We start from the raw sequence: 14,575 nt of genomic DNA, 5'->3' as shown, positions 1-14,575 counted from the left end.
ATTAATTATAACAAAGGTACAGAAGCTTTGCCTTTACCAAGTAACAACGGGATTCCAATTTAAATAGTATAGATTTTATTTCTTTCTTTTTTTAACTAGGATCAGTTCAAAAGAAAATCAAACTAACAACAAGAACAACCTAAGAAAAAGGATCCCAACCTCCTTTCTAATGCTGTCTTGACATCTCTTTGAGGCTGTTAGTAACACTGTGGTGAAAGGAAATGTCTTTTCCATTGATTTTAAGTTGGAAGCTTTAGCAAAACAGAGAATGAGACTTCTGGGCTCACGTGTAAGTCCAAGACACGGGGTCAGACACAAGGAAGGGCCTCTCTTGTGACCTTAAATAATCCAGTTGCCTCTCTAATCCTTGGGGAAAACACTGGGAGCATTTAGCTAGCACCTAATCTCTCTGCTTCCTTACCCCAGCCTGGGCTGGAAAGTGGAATTTCTCCAGGGAATGGAGAAAGAGCAGCATAGAAAGTTTAAATAACACCAAGTTTCTCTTAAGATACTTCAGAAAGGACTTCAAGCTTGGACATGTGCCTTGGTTTCTCCAACTGGCTCTTGAGCCTCAGTCTGTCTGAAAGTGAACAGCAACTTCTCCACTGGGGAATGCCAGACCACACCAGTAAAAGAAGCCAATGCTGAGAAGAGCCTGAATGTCCTGGTTTTCCCTCTGTTTTCCACACCCAAGTTTGCTTTACTGAGCTTCCCTGCACACTGCTCTCTGCTGCGAGCGTCTTTGAGGTGATCTGTTCCCAAGCAGAAAGAATTTCTTGAGGTAAACTCTCCATTTTTAGAACAGAAGATTAAAAAAAACCCAACAAAACAAAAAACCCAACAAAACCAAACAAACAATGAACAAACAACAACGACAACAGAAATCAAACACGTGACAGGTTGATTAGACTAAGCAGCTTTGTAACTTCTGTGGGGTTTTTGGTGGGTTTATTTATTTTTCCAAGTGTAAATTGTTTGGGTTTTTTTAACTTTTTTTTTTTTTTTGGACATCTTTCTACAAATTCTTTTTTTTTTTTCTTTCTGTAAGCCTGTGTCCCCTTGGGTGCTTCTCCATCTGTAGAGAACTGGGCCATCCCAAATAAAACATGGTTGACAAGCTCTGTTTTGAAAGCATTCTCCACATAGCAGTTATTCCCAGTAAGACAGCAAGATTTTTTTGGAGAAAGGGGCATTGCACAGTCACAGAGGTGAGGGAAAACTGCAGGATTCCATGGACCAAGCACTACCCTGGAATGGGAGCTGCACCAGGTGCAAAGCAGGAAAATTCAGGCTGGGAATGGGCAGGAGGTTGAGGTTCACATCATGATGCTGAGGTTCACGTGTTTCACCAATTTCCTGCCCCACAGCACACTAAGTTTGGATGGCAAGAGTTAGGAGATCCCAAAACCTCCACCTGCCCTGGAGGACAACTCTCAGGACTTATATTTTCATTTCTCCTCTTTTGGAAGAGTCCCCAAATAGCAGTGTCTCTTCCCAAAGCACTTTGTTAAAGCCTTGGAGAAGGACAGATCTACATTTCATGTTTTGAACAATTAGTTCTGAACTATTTAGTTCTGAACAATTGTCCTTCTGATATTGGCTGTTGTGTGCTTGGGTTTTTACCTCACAGACATCCCAAACTCCAGGAAATTCAGAGGGGACTCAACAGGAAGGCTGACCACTGACTGGGCTCTTTAAATTTGATCTATTGGTTTTCAACAGCACTATTAAAAATAATGACAATTATCTGATTTGCTTGGTCTCATTCCCTTCATGGCAAACATTTTCTTGTGGATGAACGCAGAAGATCGGGAAACTTTGGTAATAATTTTTCAATCTAAGCAATTACCAAATGAAATTCTGGTGGTAAATCTTCATGACCCAATAAATTTTATGGTCTTCAGTGTCAAAGATGCGAGGTAAGACAGCTGCAGTGGTACCACTACAGGGATGAAAATTGGCACAGCCCTCTTATCTAATGGAGCAAGGCTGATGTGTGCTGGGTGTGACCAAACCTTTGGATGTGTTCAGGACAGAATGAAGAATGGGAAGGGAAGGACTGGGGCATGTTTAAACATTCAGACTCTGTCATCTTAGAGGTCTTTTCCAACCCAAATCATTCTATAATTCTGTGCTAGGAGAGGAGGGTGGCTTAATTTCTCCTTGATTGTTCTCCTGTGCTGTCTGTTGGAGGGCAAACCACCTCCAACACCTCATTCCAGACACACACAAATTCCCCCACGCTGGTGTTCACTGGAAGGCTCAGTCTGCACCAGCACATGACCTGATGGATCAGGTCTCAGATCACTGTCACTGACAGCTGAGTCCCACTCACAGGGAGGACACGAGGTGTTTGCAGAGGTGCTGTTCACCCTTTGCTCCTCTAACCCAGCAGCAAAGACCCAGAGCAAACCCTGCAGTGAATAAATAATCTTGACTCTTGCCACAGAACCTCTGAGAGTCTTTGTGAGTTCCCTTTCCCCTGTTTCTGATGGTGCTGCAGGTGCCAGCATTAATTATTTGATTGAAGTGTTTGAGAAATGCCCGTAAAGATCAGCCTACCATCTGGAATATTCTGGATATTAGGAGCCTGTCCATGGGCTTCTAGGAACTTGGGCTCCAGTTCTCTCCATGGGGTTTGAAAAACAGTGTGGGACACTACTTATTTATCAGGAATTTTTGGTCAAGTGTTGAAAGGGAGGTGGGTGGAAAAGAAATCAAAGGAAAAGAAAGCATCCGTGTTGTAGTAGGGCTCATTCTTCTGCTTGCATCTTTGTTTTTAGTTGTATTTTACATGCACTTAAAAAATAGTTAGCTCAACAGGTGAGGCTGGGAAGAAAGATGCCAAGACTTCTCATAGACTGGGGGATTCTGGGACACTGGTTGGAGATGGGAAGGGCACTGAAGGGGACAGGGGAGGAAGCCCACGCATTTACATCACAATTCTGGCACATTTTCCAAGCAAAAAAGCAAATCCAGCTCAAACACCAAATTAAAGAGAAACAGAAAGACAAAAAATAAAGAGGAGATGAAAGAGAAGCAAAACGCAGATTTTCTTTCAAATCCTGGGCATGGGGGAAAGAAGAGGGTGGAGAGAAAGCAGAAATGCCTAAATGGGAAGTTTGGAAAGGGTTAAGACACCAATCTCCTGGTGCTTCCCATTTCCCCTAAATGTTTCATTCTCAGTGTCTCTGAGGTGTTCAAGTTTTTCTCGAAAAATATATATATATAATATACAGATGAAAAACTCCGTACCAGCAAGAAGAAATAAAATAACAACCATGGAAAACAACCATAACAAACCAAAAAACACAGCCCTGAAAACATCGAAAAGAAACAGGGTGAGTCTCAGATTTCCCCTGTGGTGTTCCTCTGACCTCAGTAACAGTACAGGATCACACCAGTTCATTTTGATACTTTTTTTTTTATCTGTTAAACAGCTTCTTCTTCCTCTCGTGTGCGCATGTCCAGGCAGGATCGCCCATCACTCATAACCACTTCCCTCCAAGCCAGCTCTTTGTCCTTAGACTCCTACCATCCAGCTGTGAGTACAAGGCATGACAATAGGGTCCATATTTATCTTTTGTGGCACTTTGTTTGTCAAAACCTTTGGTTTCTTCCTTTTTTTTTTTTATTTTTAAATTTTTCCCCTTTTTTTTTTTTTTCTCCTTTTTTTTAAATTTACGTACTTATAAAAAATACTGTGTTTGTGTTGTTTGTTGTCATTTTCTTACCACTGGCTCTGGTGGGACTTCCCACTTTCACAGCCATAATCAATGGATCTGGAACATGCGCCGACGTTACTAAAATGGATCAACAAAACCATGGCAGAACCAACCAAACCCAAACCATCCCCAATGCGCAGGCCTCTTAAAACTGCTGAGATGTCCATAAGGTGCATGATGAGTCCATCAGCTCAGCAATCCAACAGAAAGCAAGCAGAACCAAAAAAAAAAGAGGAAGGAACGCACACGCGCACACAGATACACACGCACACGCACAAAATAATTGGAATTGTAATCAAGAGAGAAATGTCTGGGGGTTTAAAACCAAGACGTGTCCCTAAGTTTGCTGTTTCAACATGAATCTGGTGATTTTTCTCCCCACAGACATGTCCAGCTTTGGACTGAGTGGTTTTGGACTCGCCTACGTGTGTATCTGCTTGGCTGAAGGAAACCCTCCCGCTGCCTGACTCCTGCTTGCACCACACCATCCCTCACACACTCTCGGGATCTGTCACTCCCAAGAGGTTCTGGTTTGACACCAAGAGACAGGAATGAACCCAAACAAGCTCGCTCTGTAATCAATTTACACACCCTGCACCCCTTCCTCCCTCCAGGTGCAAAGCAGATCCAGGCTGTTGCTCCAAGGATGGGGTGAGGTGGACGTGGGCTGGTTCTCCAGCTGCTCCTCCATCTGCCAGGGAGCTCTGCTCATGGCTGGGGAGATGAATGCTGACCCAGCTGTTGCCTCCCTGGTGAGCAAGGAAGGTTCTCCACACCCCGAGGGTCTCTAATCATGGTGTTATCCGGGCTGGCAGCCGTGTGAATGGAACAGCTGAAGGCAAAAGAGATGCAGGAGCTCACTCCCCTTTGGTTGGCCATGAGACAAGTTGAGATGTTCTGGAGAAGCTGAGCAGAGGATAGCACAGGGACAGGGTGATCCCCCACAATTGTCCCATGGTGACAGCGATCCCTGAAGGGATAAGAAGTGCAAAGAGAGATAAAATCCTTCCTAGGCAGCAACTGTGCCTTCAGCAAGGCCTGTTGGTTCCAGAAGTGGAGGAGAGGAAAGGCCAGGAGTTGGCACCAAAAGGCAGATGGGCTCACAGCAGTTCAGAGACCTCCAGAGGACAGGCAGTTCGTCTGGGGGGATCTAGGTAGAAGAATTTTTTGCAGTGTTTCATTTGGATTTCCTCCAAGATTTCCTTCCAAAATGTGTGGTGACATTTCCTCTTAGGAGCGGCTTGGGAGGAAGGCTGTACCATCAGCCCTGTGCACCACCTCACTTCACAGCAAGCATTTCAGTAACCCTCTGATATTCCACTGTGGGAAAAAAACAGCTGTGTTCCAGTTGAGGAAACAAAATGGAAAGAACAGCTTAAAAAAAAAAATAAAAATCCTTCTGGATCTTCTTTTGAGGCTGAGCTCCTTGCCTGGAACAAACCAAGGCCTGTGGCTCCTGCTTTCCAAGCCAAGGTGGGAACGAGGGGCATGATGCTGTGCTCTCCACGGCCAGGAGGAGCAGGACCACCACCAGAGACAGGATGCCACCCAGCAGAGAGAGCATTTTGCTGCAGTGCTACGACCAACAGGACACGACGGGAAAGACGGAGGGGGACACGCGGCTCTTGGGAAAATAAGAAGAACCATATGAAACACATGGGCAGGGCAGCGCCGGTCTCCTCGTCTCCTCTTGACCCTTTCCCTGCCCCAGCAGGATGAGCCACAGTGGCCCTGCTCTGGACAAAGCTGTGGCATTTTTCGGGGAGCCTCCTCTCCCAGTGGGTGGCTACCAAGGGATAGAATTGCAATGGCTCTGCAGGAGTGGAGCTGGATTGGCTCTGCCCTCCAGGAGCCCTGCAGGCAGGCTGCCCTCCCCTTGGGGACACTTGAGTAATACTGAGTTCATTTCCATGTCCCCTCCAGAGGCTACAGCCCTCGGAGGGCAGTTAAAGCAGCATGACAGAAGTTACCTCCCGGTTTCACCTCTGCAGAGTGAGGATGTGGTGCCCGGGGAGGGTTGGTGGGGTTTTCCTGTGTGTTCAATTGTTTGTCTCTAGGGCAAAAGGCAGAGGGGAAGCTGTGAAAAGGAGAGCTCCACCCAAATGTCTTCAAGGCCCCAGAGCCAAGATTCCTCTGCAGTCTTTTCTTTTAACCCCTGGGGCTCTGTTTCTTTGTCCATAGGTTTGGAAAGAGAAGGAAAAGAGAGAAAGAGAGAGAGGGGGAGGAGAGAGAGAGGAGCGCTGTTCGGGTGGCTCTGCTTACAGCCCATCAAAACTTGCACTTGGTAAAGATGATGATCTTGAGTGAGGCACGACTTGGTTTATCCCTCCCAGGGTGTCCCTGGCAGGACAGTTCTCAGCTGTCTATGCTCATGAGGGTTATAACTTGTTCAAGTTTGTAGGCAAGTTTCTGTTTCCCAGCCTGGTCGTCTTGGTCGAGGGCTCCGAGAATCTGGAAAAGGAGAGAGGAAGACATGATAGGGATTTCAGTTTCTTTCCCCAGAATGACTGAGTCCAGCATTTTAAAGCAGCAGAGCGGGGTTAGCTTTCTCCAAGGCAGGCCCCAGGCTTAGTTTAGCTCATGCAAGGCAAGTCAGTCAGCCAGGAGGGAGCTAGGCAGGGAGCTAGGCAGGACTCAGTGCAGACCTCTGGACTGCAACCAATCAAATGGGTTCTTATCTTGGAGATTCAATGTTTATGAGCTTTATCCATCACCTGGCCATGCCGCTTGAGACGCCCTAAGGGCTCTCACATGGCCTTCAATACAGAGAACCATGCTGGACACCTTCTAGTCTGTGTTGGACCATTTTGGGATGTTTTAGGGTATCTGGAATGATGCTGGGCCCAGTCCTTAAGCAACTTTTGGCCATTGTGGATGTAAAGCTCATGCAGGGCTCCTCTGCAGTGAGTTAACATCTGACCATCAACTACTTCAAACCAGCTGAGCCTGACTGAACAAGAGAGACAAAAAACAGGGATCCAGAGAGGAGTACTGGGGAAACCCAAAATCCCAGACCTTCCCTTTCCAAACCCCAAGTCTTGTCTTCCATTCCTGAAATCCTCCACCCTCCCAGCCAGGATGCAGACAGGTATCAGTGACCCACCAGGGGATGGGTGGGCTGTCCCCTGTCCCCCCAGAGGTGTCCCCAGCTCTCACCTCCTCGCTGTACTTGCCCACGTAGGAGTAGATCTCGGAGAGCGCGCTCATGGTGTTGAACTCGTTCATGTGCATGCGGGACTGCTCAGCCAGGTAAGCATTCATGTCCTGGTCACTGATTGCTGGCATCTTGGCAATGTCTGAGTAGTACCTGAAGGGCACAAACACATGGGGGTTTCTTGAGGGGAAGAGCAGGAGATCAAGAAGTGAAATCCACAAAGGAAAAGGAGGAAAAAATCCACACGTAGTGCTGGGCTTTTCTGGTTCCTCAGGGAAATACCTGCTCGTGCTCTTCTTTTACAGCAAGAAAGGAGACTTAGCCAAGGTGAAAATGACTGAGCACTCATCCTGAGAGCCACATATGTCTTGTATTCACCCCAATCTGAGAATGAAGCCCCAAAAAGTATCCTGTGAGGTTTCCCTGTGCCGTCAATAGGAGCTGGATTGAAGCTGGATCACTCTGTCAGATATTCAAGGGCTTTTAGCCCTGCCTCTCTTCCCAGAAAGACCTTGCTGCCCACTGAGAGCTCAGGATTTCACTCCCACACACAGAAAAACCCCAAATATTTGTATTTTTCCTTGCACCATTCTCACCACTACATCTGCCCCCATTGCTAACATCACCCACCTTCCACACTCAATCCAGTCTACCCCAACAACTCTCTTGTTCAGCATCTCCTTTTTGCCCCATATTTTAAGCTGGCATGATATTTGTGGCAGCAGCCTTCAATTCCAGTCTGGCTGGGAAAAAAATCTGCTTTTCCTAGGAGTCAACAGCATTCCCCAGAGGCTCAGGAGGACTGGGGGGTTTATCCATAGGATCTGGACACCCCAGAACCACTTCCCAGCAGGCTTCATCTGCAGAGTGATGTCTCTTTAAGGAAGTTGCTATTTTTGATGTCCTTCCTCCCCTGGGTAAGGCAGGTCTTGGAGGACAAGGTTTGCAGAAGGTAATCAGTCACTGTCACTCGCAGCTGTGCTCTGCTGTCAACTGGTTAATTAGACACCATCATTTACATTTTTAATTTCTGCAATTTGACATTTTGTGCACAAGGAAAAAAAAAATATAAGAAGAAGGAGGAGAAAAAAAAAAAAAAAGCCCATAGCTGCTGCAATCCACAATTTTATAATTAGGAGGCAGAGGGGACGGGGAGCCAAAAGAGCTGACAGGTGTCCTGTAAACAGCGTGGAGACACCTGCTGAGATGGAGGCTGTGTGCCACTGCAGAGAAATTGGACATGGAAATGCTGTGTGGTGAGAATCCTTGAGGTGAGTGGGTGGGAAAATACTCCGTGACAGAGCAGATGAGCAGCTGCTGGTGTGGCCTGTGCAAGACAGAGCAGTGCAAGAGCATGGGGGGAAACCCTTCCTCAGCAGGAGCCTCCAGCTGTGCTCAGTCTGGTTTTGTGCCCTCCAACCCCACCCTGATTTACCCCAGTGAGTCAGCCTCTGTTGATAACTGGTTCTGGTGGTGGGATGCTGATGTAATCCTTGGCAGAGGGAAGCACAGGAGGCAGAGGTCCTTCTCGCTTGACATTTTCCAAAGCTAAACTCTGTTTCACCATAAAAACTCGTGCAAACCTCATTAATTTTACTGCAACTTCCAGCAGGCACAAAAACATCTCTCTCCCTGGAGTCCTGGCATTTTGTCTTCTGGGCTTAGGACCAGCCAGAAATCTTAGTCTAACTCAGTCCCGTGGTCTAAATGTTCCTCATTGCCAGTGCTCCAGTGAAAAGTGGTGTGAGCTTGATTTTCTTTACACTCTGCCTGACCCTCTGTCCTCAGGTGGACCTGGACAGTTGTCTGTGAGTAAAGTGAGCACCTGGAAATCCCAGGAGGCCCTGTCCTGCAGAACTGCCCTCAGGAGAAGATGCTGAGCAGGAGGAATAAATATTTCTTAGACCTTTGCCACTTGCAGAAAAACCTAAACAGGTCTTGGCATCACCTGCTGGAGAAGATTGGATCTGTGCTGCACACAGGAATTGGTGGCATCCATAACATGGCTGAGAAAAAAAGGAATCTTAGGGTCAAAGAGCAAGGAATTTTTGGGTCAAAAAGCAAGATGCACCTTGGCACTGGAGAAAAAAATAAATCCATGTGCCACCAACACAATTCACAGACTTGTGGGGAAAACAGGCGGCAAAGCAGTGAAATACACTGATTTATGGCACCTGAAAAGAGAGCAGCTCCTCATGAATGTTGGATAGGCACCCTCCTGATGAGTGAAATGAGAAGAGAAGGGGGCTCACCACAGCAAAAACAAATCGGTTTGGTGGAGGACATCAGAGGTGCCAGTCTGGCTCTGATAAGAAGTTAAAATTCTCCTTTTCCTCTCTGGCTGTGCTGTCACAAAGTGGTGGCAGGACAGTGGGTGTAGGGACAGGGTGCTCCCAAAAACTGGAGCACAGACACCACTTAGCAACTCCTTCTCCAAGTTTGTCCTGTTTCCTTTCCACCTGGTAGCAACAGACTCTTGAGTCTGTGACTCACAAGGGTTTGAAAGCTCCCCATCCCTTTCCAGCCCTACAGAGATCATTCCCCAGCAGCACAACACTCCTGTGACTCATCCAAACAAGGAAAAGCAGCAGGAAATGCTCCCTGGAGCCAAGGATGGGATGCACAGATCTGGGTTTCAAGAATCACAGTTTCAGGGCTCTGGCCATGACAGACTCCCTGGATGTGATCTCAGTGCTCTGAGGTCACAGACCATCACCCACCAAAGTGTCCTGGTCTCCTCCAGACTCAATTCCCTGTCATCACACACCTAAGCAGTCATTTCCCATTCAACCAAGGTGTTTTGTGGCAAAAATAAAAGAGCAAGACGTGGAAACAAACATGTGCCAATGCCTCAATCTAGATGAGTGAGAAGACATAATATCCTTCCATCCAAATTCTGCCATGGCCCAGTGACTTATTTATGCAGAAGAGTCTCTAATGAAGCCATCACTGTGCTCTCTAAAGAAATGATGAATGTGTGTATTAAAGCATCCTAGCAGGGAGATGACAACATCCCTGCTGAGTCTTTATTTACCTTCCATTCCAGCCCAGATCCTCAGAGGTACTTAGAGCCTCTCTGCCATTTGCATACCCCTAATGCAAAAACCACTGAGGAGCTGTCACCAAACCCCAGAGGCCCTTACATTCCCACTGCTGGAATTTGCAGGGCTGCCTGTGCTGCTTCCATCACCCCTGCTGCTGACAGCTGCCACAGCAGAGCTGGGCTGGCAGGCAGTGCCAGGGGCAGCGAGGTGCCCTGTCACCTGTGGAGGGCCACCAGGTCTCACCTGAGGTAGGGACAGGTCTTTGACCCACCTCCACAGCCAGCAGAAGGTTGGGAACACAACACTGAGCCGTATTCTCTCAGAATGAGACAGAAAGGTAGCAAAGCAAAGCAGTAAATTCAGTTTAATCTGTCCCCAAAGGGTCAGGAGGGAGAATCCTGAGCAGATTTGCTGCTACAGCTGTACTCCAGTTTTGCTCATCTCCAGTGGATCCTTCCCCAGCTGTTTCCCAAAGATCCTCAGATGGAGATCAGAAGATCCAGCCTTATGTGTCTGAGTTTCCCTGGATTCACAGGAGCAGCCTCCATTCTTACCTCAAGGCTTTCCATCCTCTGATGTGACAACAGGAAATGTGTTCATTAGACTTCATAAGCAATTAAAATCACGAGGAATTAGGGTGAACCCATCATTCCAGCACTCCAGGATGGGAGGATAACCAGGCCATGGGATGTGTCCTCACAGATATCACGGGAACAGCAACTCACCCCAGCCTGCCTTGAATGGAGAGAGAGCCCAGGAGACCCTCCATTGCCAATGGTGGATGCAGAAGGATTTGGGATGTACCAGGATACAGCTGGTACTCTTCCACTGAAAAAATAATTATTCTTGTTCCTTCCAACCTCATCTTTCCCTGGGTTGCATTTTGTTTTTTATCTTGTTTTGTTTTGTTTTGTTTTATTTTCCCAAGGAAAGCGACACAACAGTGACCTGGGCATCCATCACAATGACCTGGGAATATTTTTTGCCCTCTGTTCATCCAGGGATAAACGCTCTTTCCCTCGGCACCGACAGGGAAAGGCTCCTTAGTGGAGCTGTTTCACAAGAATGACTGTGCCTGCTGCCGCTCAGTAACTCATTAACTCATCAAAAGAGAAGAGAAAAGCCACGTTGCCAGCTCTTCCTCCCCAGCCCGAAATTTCCCAGCACAGCCCATGGTTTAGGCAGCTTAGCATGGAGCTAATTGCCTTCCAAAAGATCTTTTTGTCATGGCTGTTGTTTGTCGCTGGGATGGGACTGCACTCATTAATAATCATTTTAGCATATGAAAAGCTTGTAAGGAATCCATGTGCTGCAGACGGCAGACGCAATTACAGCAATAACATAATTAGGGTTATGCAATAGCCGGCTGGATCCAGACCACTGAAGGATGGAGAGGTGTGTGAAAGGGATATGGGGGACTCTTGCAGCAGGGAAGGGCTGGTGGAAAGCTTGGGAGCAACCAGCTGTTTTTTTGGGATGCACTGAAGCAGTGCAAGGACATGCTGTCAGTTCTTGCACTGACACAGAATGGCACTTGGAGTTTCCAGGGGAGCATCTGAGCTGCTGGTGAGGCCCTGGAATAAATTGCCCAGGGAAATCCAGGGATGCCTTATTCCTGGAAATGTCCAAGGCCAGGGTGGATGGTATCAAAACAGGATGACCCCCGTGGCAGGGAGAAATGATGAGGAGGACTCCATTGATATTAGATGGCTAATTAATTACTTTATTATACTATATTATTCTATACTATACTACACTATATTACATTACATCTAAGCTGAATCTGCCAAGCACTCAGCTCTGCACACTCTGCACAGAATCTCATGACTGTCACCCAACAGTCCCAACACACACACACACCTGGCCCTGACAGGCCAAGGAACCAAAGCACCATCCCTGTGGGTAAACAATCTCCATGTTGCATTCTACTTTTGCACAAACACAGGCACAGCCAATGAGATAAAAATTGTTTTTCCTTTCTCTGAGGTTCAGAAAATGTGAAACCCAGAAATATTCTTGGGAAAAATTGTGCCTTGCTTTTCTCTGTGAAGAGAAATGTGGGGACAGGATGGTGCTTGGGAGCAACCTGGGATGGTGGGAGGTGTCCCTGCCCATGGCAGGGGGTGAGATGAGAAGAGCTTCAAGGTGCCTTCCAACCCAAGCTGTTGAAGGGAACAATTCTGTGTGTGCAAGCCCTAGAAAGGGCAGTGCTTTTATTTTGCCTCTTCATGGCTTTTCCTGCTGCTTGTCCCCTGGGCATAAAGAGTGGAGGGCTGATGGACAGCTCTGGTGCACAGGTAGTTCCTCTGGGAGAGGAGATCACCCAGCACCACCTCTGAGCAGAGGATGTGTGGGGCTGCACCCTCCCCATACGGACACATTTTCATCTTGCCTGCTGAAAGCTGCACTGTGTAAGAACAGCTTTTTAGTGTGATGAGAAAACATTGGGATGATTTTTTTGTTTTCTTTTTGAGATGAAAAGTGAAGAAAGACAAGTGAGCAATCTTCAGATTCGCCAAAAGCTGCCCCAGAGAGGCAGGGAATGAGCTGTACCCCCTGCCATGGCAATGCCTGAGCTTTAATTACAGCCAGGGAGATCTTGGTTGCCCAGCAGGGAAAACACTGATGGGAAGGATGGGGAAGCACGGGAATGAATTGCCTGAGGACAGCAGAGGCTCTGTTGTTGGAGGCCTTTAAGAAAGGGGTAGACAAGCATCTGTCAGGAAGGCTTTAGACAGAGCTGATCCTGCCCTGAGGCAGGAGATGGTCGGATTGACCTCCCGAGGCCCCTTCCAGCACTGTTTTTTATTATCTCCACTGACAACACCCCCTGCCTTGACCTTTGGTATGCTACTTCTTGAGCCTTCTTTCCAGCAGAGAGAGAGGGGGCACAGAAAACTCATTTTTTAAAGTAGAGCCAGGATTTGCACCTCTCACGTGATGCTCTTTTTTAAAGCCCTCAGAGTTTCTCCTTAAAACCTCAATAACTCACAATGTTGGGGTACGTGCAGCTTTTTATTGCTTTAAACTGGTTCAGTTTGTCTTTCTTTCTAAAGTTAGCTGCAAAGTGGCCAACAGACATCACAAGCATTGCACAGGTAGAGATTTCCTAGTGACTTGAGAGCCCTGAAACCCCGGGCTGACACACTGGGTGGGTGAAATGCCAAATGGGTACAGGCTGTCTGTTTTGTGTACTCCAAATGTGCTCATAAAGCTCTTCCTAACAAGATCTAGACCTCGACATCTAAAGGCTAATGGGATGCAAATCATCGCTGCTTCATGAATCACCAATTCAAAAATGTTTTGGGTTGGAAAGGACCTTAAAGGTCATCCTGTTCCAGCCCCTGCCATGGCAGGGACACCTTCCACTGTCCCAGGCTGCTCCAAGCCCCATCCAACCTGGCCTTGGACACTTCCAGGGATCCAGAAGCAGCCACAGCTTCTCTGGGCACCCTGTGCCAGGGCCTTCCTACCCTCTGAGTAAAGAATGTCTTCCAAATATTTCATTTAAACCTCTCCCTTTTAGTTTAAAGCTGTTCCCTTTATCCTAAAAGTATCTGTACTTGTAAGGAATAAAAGGTAGATGGGATCATGGCCTCAGGAGTAGCACCAGCTGTGTCAGGCACTGTTTGCACCCAGGTTGACACAATAAAATGCAAATGTTCTAATTCTGAATCCCTCATATCAGATCCCTTTAAGCTTCTTTTGATCCTGAACCTGGCAAGCCTGTTTTGAAGGGTCTTCATTGGATGACTCCTAAGTGAAGAACACTTATGATGTCTCCATTAAGTTTTTCTTAGAGGGGCTCTTTTCAATATACAATAAGCAGCCAAAAGGAGACCGAGTCCCTGCAGGGTTGAGGAAAAAAAAAGAGCACAAGATCCTCTCCTTGCAGCCCTGCAGGTGTTTGGGATACCAGTGTGAAATGGAAAAACTCTTTGACTTCTGCTTTTTGTGCTCTGCCCCTTTTCAGTCTCCCACATCCTTGCCTCCGTGCCAGGCTTCAGTAGGGAAACATCATATTGATTGTGATGCAGGCAATTAAATGGTGTTAATGAAGTTCAAACAAGTGTTATCATAAGCTTGGCAGCATGGAGAGAAATGAAAGGTCAGCCACAGCCCTTTGTCATTTTTCAGCGTGGTGTTGAATGCTAATGAGACAGTCCCAATTAGAACAAGCTCCCCTTTGTATTGCTTGGGGATTGCATCAAATGCTCCCAAGTTCTCCAGATTTCCAGGCTCAAAGGGGACATTTGAAGTAAACTTGAAAAGATGCAGATCTGAAGCTGCTCTAATGTAAATTCAGCAGAGCCTATGGAGTTTTACTAACTGAAGTCAGATGAGATTCTGCTCTATCGTTACCATTCTTTTCCTCTTTTTTTTTTTTTTTTAATGATAATTGAAAAGCCTCCACTTTGTTTTAGAACTACGGCCCGACTCTTCATGGCTTCAACAAAAGCCAAATAGCCTGTCCCAATTTCCTGGGTTAATTGTCCTGCCTCCTCAGGCCTCGTGTTCTGCAGCAGGAAATCCAAGATGTGGCTGCACCAGGACACTTTTTAACCACGTGTTTCTAGCTCTGTGTGTCTCATTTAAACAGGGAACCTGCTTTTTCCCAAAAGCCAGAATTTCTCAGCTGGATTGTTCCAGCA

The 14,575-nt window shown here is 46.9% G+C and overlaps 1 protein-coding gene across 1 annotated transcript in view; it reads right to left on the bottom strand.

Annotated features, from left to right (window-relative positions):
* Positions 1–1,022: 1,022 nt before the first annotated feature.
* Positions 1,023–14,575, bottom strand: part of PLXNA4 (plexin A4) — a 472,456-nt gene continuing 458,903 nt past the window's right edge. The window contains exons 31-32 of the mRNA XM_030237722.2: positions 6,882–7,032; positions 1,023–6,176 (exon numbers count right to left, since the gene is read on the bottom strand). Coding sequence (XP_030093582.2) covers positions 6,081–6,176; positions 6,882–7,032 — 247 coding nt within the window. The 3' untranslated portion in view covers positions 1,023–6,080. The remainder of the gene's footprint in view (positions 6,177–6,881; positions 7,033–14,575) is intronic.

This window comes from Serinus canaria, chromosome 1A (genome assembly GCF_022539315.1).
Source record: "Serinus canaria isolate serCan28SL12 chromosome 1A, serCan2020, whole genome shotgun sequence".
Taxonomy (NCBI): Eukaryota; Metazoa; Chordata; class Aves; order Passeriformes; family Fringillidae; genus Serinus; species Serinus canaria.
Note: the sequence above shows the minus strand (reverse complement) of the source record. Positions and strands in the feature narration are given on the sequence as shown.